The sequence below is a fragment of the Scylla paramamosain genome, chromosome 10, assembly GCF_035594125.1.
Source record: "Scylla paramamosain isolate STU-SP2022 chromosome 10, ASM3559412v1, whole genome shotgun sequence".
Taxonomy (NCBI): Eukaryota; Metazoa; Arthropoda; class Malacostraca; order Decapoda; family Portunidae; genus Scylla; species Scylla paramamosain.
Window position 1 is genome coordinate 221,898 of NC_087160.1, and position 8,103 is coordinate 230,000.

At 34.9% G+C, this 8,103-nt stretch overlaps 1 protein-coding gene across 7 annotated transcripts in view; it reads right to left on the reverse strand.

Moving 5' to 3' along the window:
- Positions 1–961: 961 nt before the first annotated feature.
- Positions 962–8,103, reverse strand: part of LOC135104031 (alpha-N-acetylgalactosaminidase-like) — a 68,215-nt gene continuing 61,073 nt past the window's right edge. For 6 of the 7 annotated variants that reach the window (XM_064010900.1, XM_064010899.1, XM_064010901.1 and 3 more), the window contains 4 exons: positions 4,588–4,749; positions 3,508–3,705; positions 2,913–3,020; positions 962–2,207 (listed from right to left, as the gene is read on the reverse strand). In XM_064010900.1, coding sequence (XP_063866970.1) covers positions 1,938–2,207; positions 2,913–3,020; positions 3,508–3,705; positions 4,588–4,749 — 738 coding nt within the window. In that variant the 3' untranslated portion in view covers positions 962–1,937. Of the gene's footprint in view, positions 2,208–2,912; positions 3,021–3,507; positions 3,706–4,587; positions 4,750–6,827; positions 6,923–8,103 lie in introns of all 7 variants that reach the window. The other variant, XM_064010896.1, reaches the window with a different exon arrangement.

Genomic DNA, 8,103 nt, shown 5'->3' on the forward strand with positions numbered 1-8,103 from the left:
ATCCTAAACATGATGAATCCTCCTAACATGTCCATGATTGATGTCTTGTATGTCGCATGTACATGCATGTTAGAAAGTAAAAAGATCACAATGAAAAAGAAAAATCATCATAGTACTTGTACATAGTGTAAAAGAAAAATCATCATAGTACTAGTACAGTCAGTCAGTGAGAGAGAGAGATGCTGCTATTAACTGGCAGTACTATTTCTTAGATTTCCTTGTTCTACTAGATCTAGTCTTCTGCTCCTCACCAGCCCATATAATATATATATATATATATATATATATATATATATATATATATATATATATATATATATATATATATATATATATATATATATATATATATATATATATATAGTGAGAGAGAGAGATGCTGCTATTAACTGGCAGTACTATTTCTTAGATTTCCTTGTTCTACTAGATCTAGTCTTCTGCTCCTCACCAGCCCATATAATATATATATATATATATATATATATATATATATATATATATATATATATATATATATATATATATATATATATATATATATATATATATATATATATATATATATATATATATATATATATATATATATATATATATATATATATATATATATATATATATATGAGCTGAGTGAGCTGAGCTATCTGACATGTACTCCAGTCACAAACTCTTTGAGATATACTCCATCCTCAGTCACTCTTAGATTTAGATAGATCTATCATCTTACATATTCCATCCTTAATAGATCAATAGATCATCTTGTATATTCCATCCTTAATATATCATATATTCCATCAAGATCCTCTCTAACTCTACTCAAGAGTTAACCGGTTTAACTCGATCCCACTGACAGCTTGGTGCAAGCTAGCAGTCATTTCATATTCATTTGCATTCCATTTCATATCCAACATTTAAGCTCCCACTGACAGCTTGGTGCAAGCTAGCAGTCATTTCATATTCATTTGCATTCAATTTCATATCCAACATTTAAGCTTTCTGCATGGATATATGATATGGGAAGGAGAGAGGCCTGACCTTTGACACCTTGGACTGGGGGGCGGGGGGAGGGAGGAGTAGGGAAGTGAACAGGTGATACATGTTACACACACTCATGTTCTCAGGCATGCATGAAACCCCTAAGTAAAATGACAATAATGGAAGCTCAAGAAAGTCTTGCCTTTTTCACATCATCCTTTCACACATCACTTGAGTGAATTTTCACTCTGTGAGCTGAGATTTCTGAAGGTGCTGGTATGAAATTCACTCACTCAGTCAGTCTGTCAGCCGAGATTTCTGAAGGTGCTGGTATGCTGTCATGTCCACCTAAATAACCACCTAAATAAATCTGTCTGATGGCTATAAATGGTCTGACAGCTAATACCTGTACCTTCTAGGACCTCCAGCTCTGCCCCACTACATTTACTAGGCAATTGCTCAGTTGCACACCCTCACAATCATAACCGGTTAACTTAAAGAAAAGCAAAATATGTTTCATACCACAAAAAGCAAAATACCACAATTCTTCCATAATGTCTTCCATAATATACATTATGATTTCATTCAAGTATACTGACAACATCCATCCTACAGGGTGACCCAGTCAAGGTAAAATTTTACCTCAACTGCCTAACTAAATCTAGTCACTCGTAACCTTCCAACCACAACCCATGTAACTCACTCGGTCTTTCCTATTGAGGAACTCTTGATTATCAAATGCACAGTGAATGCACTGGCACACATGTCAATGAGAATTTAACAAAAAATCTTTGTTAATGTACATTGAGTAAGCAATGTACATTGGAGTGGAGTAACTCAGTTTTAAGTATCACTACATTGGAGTAACTCAAATGTTTTTGGAGTGGAGTAACTCAAAACAGTAACTAACTAACTTCACAATGTAATATGAAACCCCCACACTCTAAGAATATATCTTGTCCTTATCCACCAAAATTATTGAATAAGTTGTTGTTATTATGGAAAGGGTTTCTGAAGCTGCGATCAGTGGGTGTTGGTCTGAATGGTGCCCTTGCCCCAGCAGCACCATGCTTAGCCACCTCACACCTCACGAGCACCACGCCTGATGGGTTGACATCCACCTTGAAGCGCTTGTCTGGTTGAACGATGCCATAGTGGACGCCGTCAAAGAGGTCTGTGATGGAGTAGCCTTCTGGGTTGGCAAGACCGAGCTCTCTCAGTGTCACGGAAATCTGTAACATCAAGAAAATTAATCTTACACAATTTCATGTCACTTGTTTGTTTTCAAGTACATAAGAGAGATAGATGCCAGTATGTCTGCTGCATGAGACACTGTGTCCAATTTAACAAGATGGGTTGAAAGTATATAGAACATGTCTTTACTGAATGTTTAGGTTTTAAGAATATTGGTGGGTGGAATGTTGCCATTACTATACGAATATTTTGATGAGTACAAGTATTGAAACACTACACATTTCTTTAATTGTGTTTAGCAATAGCAATAAAAAAACAAATAAAACTCTAGACATTCAAACAAAGTTCTTTAACTGAACTACTCAAGACACAACTGGAAAGTCTGAGAATTTCTATTACTGTAGTTTCCTTAGATGATATTTAATTTTCATTACTTTACATAAGAAAGTACATAAGAAAGCATCACAAGTAGGCAGACTACCACTCTTCCCTATAAAAAGATCAAGCTCTCTGAAATGAGATCTCTTCCCATTATAAATAAATTATGTTACAGCTATGTGAAACAAAATCTTGTACTAACTTACAAAGAAAGAAACTGCCGAGTCATTCAGGAGTTTATGAATGGGTATGATAGGTATGTTTCATACAGGGACTATTGCCATGTGTGCAGTTCTGGGTCTATTAGAATCAGCAGAAAAGGAGGTCGACTACGTGGTCAAGACCGTCAAAAAGCAGATACTTGCCTCGGAGGGTGTGCCATCTGTGCGGCGGTTGAGGAAGGCGATGGCGTAGGAGTAGTGGATGCCAGACAGTGGCATGATGGGACGGGCCCAGATCTCAATTCCCTTGTCCTATAATGGGAGAAAGTGTATATACTGTTCCCATGTCAATGTAATGCAGTTTCATTACAGATATCTATATACCAGGCTGGCAATCCCACACATGGTGGCCCAGATGAGGCAGCACACAAACTCAGATCATAGCCCCACCATACTATACCTAAAAATAATAATGATAATATATTGAGTTACAGTAGTGTAGCACTTGATATAATATCCCATGGCAGGTAATATGGATGGATCTGACATTTTCCAGTATTAGTATTGAAAAGGATGAAATACAAAAAAATGCAATGTTTATTTAATAAATAACTTTTACCAATATATCAAAATAGCCATATTTTAAACTACATACTTTAAAATAGGAGGACACAGTGGTAGAGTACCTAGGAGAGGGTGGGAGAGAGAGTAGTAGGACAGGAGTGTGATATATATAATCAGGAGAGAGAGAGAAAAAAAAAAAAGTAAATAGAGCAAAAAGAGTTTACTGCAAACTTACCTTATAGATTCTCTTGCCTTGCAGGCCCAGAGGATCTTGATTAACAGCAATAACAGCACGATTCTGCAGGATTGCCTTGTACTCTGGCCTGATTGTTCTCAGATCCACAGACATGAGCAGAGGTGCTGCAAAGATTGCCCACATTGCCATCTGGGACTTAGACTGTTCGTAGCTCAATCCAAAGTTGCCAATAATAAGCTGGAAAAGTGGACAGAATACTACCATAAATTCTAGGAAGCCCAAATTATTACTATTTCCTTTCATAATATTACCATGATTTTCTACTTCACTAATTTGTGAAGAAATATTAACATCACAATGTTAGTATTCCTCCTAATCACAGTTTTGTTTGTGTGTGCAAGGGTTCCATATTTCACAGTGGGAAGAGTTTAAATGTTGCTAAGTTTCTAATAAAGTTGTCTATTTTGCATTAGGATTACAGGACAGCTATGTGGCTGCAGCTTTATGCATGCCAATGCTCTTTGGGCACTTCACTATATCAAACCCAGTGACATACATGTGTGTCTCAGCACTTAAACTAAGACAGTATGTGGCTACATCACTTCTAACTGTGAAGTGGAAACCTTACTCTAGACTGAAATATGGCTGCTTTGTAATCATGGGAATGGGGAAATTCTTACATCAGTGATCATGTTTAGGTGTCTAAATTACAGGGGTCTCCTCTAATGGATTGACTTATCAGGCCTTTTGTGGTAAAGGTTGACACTTGCACTAGTGTTAAGTACAGACAAGCTGACCATAAGGCATGAGAAGCATTATGATTCTACAAGGTAGCACGATAAAAATTTGATATCGAACACTATTGTACTTTTCTATGTACAACTGCAGGAAAAAAGAAAAAGGCACACCTAAAACTCTGTAGTAAGAAAAAAAAAAAAAAAAAAAAAAAAAAAAAAATATATATATATATATATATATATATATATATATATATATATATATATATATATATATATATATATATATATATATATATATATATATATATATATATATATATAAGGTATGATGCACGGAAATAATAGTGCTCTTCACAAAGTCTGCACTGCAAAGCCTTACCATATCAGGATCATTCCAGTGGCCTGGCCCAGCATTGGCAACTATCTCATCTTGATTGTCACCATAGTAATCAATGATTCGCTGAACAGACTCCCAAGAATCCTGAATGTCATCAAAGTTTCTCCACAAGTTGCACGTGTTGATGATGGCTGTATAGTTTGGCTGTAATACATTTGATACATTATTAGACGAATATTTATACATGCAAAAAAAAAAAGTCTATGGAATGCAAGGCATACTGTATTTTTGCGAGTTACATAAAAAAATCAAATTCATAACCGGTTTTGATTTTCTTAATTATTTGATAAAACATCCACTAATATTTTGACAAAGTTAGTGATAGTTCCTGCATATGTACATACATGCAGGACAGGGAAGCTGGTACAGTATACTCAGCATCATGAATAACTGATCATACTTTTCCTATAATTGACTGAAAGCCTCTTTCTTCCTGAAACTCCCTAAGTGAGTTCATTAAGAGTATATAAGGCTATCTATTACTTATGCAGTTAGATTTTATCCCTTGCACAAAAGAAAATTAAACTTAACACAGCAAATGAAATGCAATAGGAATTAAATATGTCGGAGGAGCTTCGGACTTGCAAACGTCAGTGCTCATTTGTTTCGTGTAAGGAATTTAGAATTCAAAGAAATAAATCCAGATGCATAATACATGAAACACCATTTTAAATACCCAACAAATAGTTATATGAACTACATTTACAGCTATCTTTTCATAATCTTCTTTATACGATATGGAATACACTAGTACTCATGTAATTTTAAAGTCCATTATATATATATATATATATATATATATATATATATATATATATATATATATATATATATATATATATATATATAAATGGAACTAAAGATGTACTGAGGTTTAAAGCACAATCTTTTATAGTACCTACATATGCATTATGAAGGTAATTAATACAGATATGAGAACCTTGGAATATCCTCTTCCAAGCTTTCATAATTTCAAAAAACTTTTTTTTTTTCTTTTCATATTTTGAGGTGAAAATCTGGGAGAAAAAGAATGATCAAAAGAACTGATAAGTTTGAGGTTGTAATGGTGAGGGGAAGATCATGAAAGGAATGAGTTCATGGAGTGAGCAGCATTCTCTCATGTGCCAAAATTCCACCTCTTAAATGTAGAGATATAAATACAAATTTTTTTTTTCTACACCTGACTATTTTTGAGAGTGACGTGTGTGAGAAAAGGAGCTGCTGGCTAAGTACATAGCTGATCATCACAGACTGTACAACAATGAAATCCATGCCATCTCATTTCATACAACTATGTCATAATATCACACAGCCCCATTGGACCTTGGTAAGAGTTCCTTTCTCACTGTTACACCACAAATGGTTTAACAGTGTGGTTCTGAAATGAAATGCTGTAGCTCCCTGCCACTCTAATATAAAAATCCAATGCAAGTTAGTCTTCCATACCCAATCACTCCTGCATCAGTTGCAGTCAATTTCAGCCAGGCTTACAAACATCAAATAAAATTCTTGCTAATGAGAAGCTATTTTGCACAAAGGATGTTTTCTGCTGCCACTGCACCAAAAAGTATAAATAAATTGAAAGAGGAACACTCTCTCATATGCTAAATTTCCACCTCTTAACTAGTATTGATAAATAAACAATTTTTAAGAAAGTTCAATTACTAATATAACTACAACACTCTATTTTATATTGTTTCATAAGCATCTTACACAGACTAATATCCTGTGAATATACAGAAGACATGTAGACTGTTTACCTTCCTCTTCAGACCTTTGACAATTATGTAATTCATGGGACAAAATGACACACCATTCCTACCTACAAGATCTCTCTGTCAATCTTTATGCTTGTCCATAATCATGTTTATTGTGGATGTTTCTTACATGTGACAATAAAGAAGACATGATCATTTCTATTAATAGTTAATTAAGATTTACTATTACACCTTCCTCTTCAGACCTTTGACAATTATGTAATTCATGGGACAAAATGACACACCATTCCTACCTACAAGATCTCTCTGTCAATCTTTATGCTTGTCCATAATCATGTTTATTGTGGATGTTTCTTACATGTGACAATAAAGAAGACATGATCATTTCTATTAATAGTTAATTAAGATTTACTATTACAACAAGGTTTCCTGTTTTGAGCTCCTCACATTGATGATATTCGGTCTTCCATATTTATGTCCCGTCTTTCAGTCAGCCCTTCTTACCTCCATCCGGGAGTAGATCTGGTAGAAGGGCCACGAACATGAGTACAGCATTGGTCGCCCCGTCTTGTTCAAAAAATAACCAAATTCAGGGTAACCTGCGTAACAAATACAGGCTGTGATGTATCACACCACCCCAACAACATCTCAAAGTCAGCAGTGCTTCTGATTGTCCCATATAATTTTCTTGATGTTGAATTGTTAAAAAAAATTATAATGGTGTAAAGAAAAAGTTTGGAAAAAAAGTTTAGAAGTGGAGAAATAAATGTCCAGTCAGCTTGGGTCTAACAGTGACTTTGTCCCAGATAACTTATGTCAAAATGAAGTCCATTTAGAACACTTTTCACTGTGTCAGGATGGTCAGTCATTATCGTCTTGTCAGTGCAGAGTGCAAAATTATTCCTTCACACACATATCAGACTGCACCAGGAAACATTTTCTTCTTTTCCCTACTAGAGACTATGCCTCTGAAGATTACACTCACACTTAAGGATGTGACAAAGTCAAGGAATGTACAATCAACTAAAGAAAACTTGACTAACATAAATACAGAAACTTGACCACACAGATGTCAAGAGCAGCAGTAATGTCTTCTGCTCCCGCCATATGGTAACTCGTTGATTTGTGGTTTATACCCATTCCCAGCTATATAATCCTGGGCTGCAGAATGGAGGAAGACAAAAATCAAACTGTATCCACCTGGCATGGCATACGTAATGCAATCCCAAGCTACTCGTGTGAACTGTAAGTGTTAAGGAGCACACCACCTGACTTTACTGCATCATGAGAAAGTACATGTTATGATGTATACAAGATGAAGTTCTTATGGAACTCAACATGACGTGGATGTTACCTCAGAATCTTCATCTTTAAATACATAATATCTCCCTCCTAGCTTGAACATTTCTAGCAAAAGTTATCAAATTTCACAGTACAATACTGATCATAATACACGATGTGATGACTTATAAAGTTATGTAAAGAGGCAGAGAACACAACCTGCAAAAATACACTTCTGGATCCACAAGTGGGATAGAATCAGTAAATGAAAAATCAAACAAATCTTACTCTAACCAAACTTCTTCTGTAACTTCTCCTGTGGTTATATGGGTTTGCCATTCCTCACCAGTCTTTTCCAGTCAACCAAGTTTCTAAATCAATCCACTAATTAAACTAATACTTAACTGAATTTTCCTATATTCTAAATCTTCCAAGCTATTACGAGGAAATTACAATTTTCTAATGCCTTTAATGGACTGTTGTATAAGTAAATAAAGAA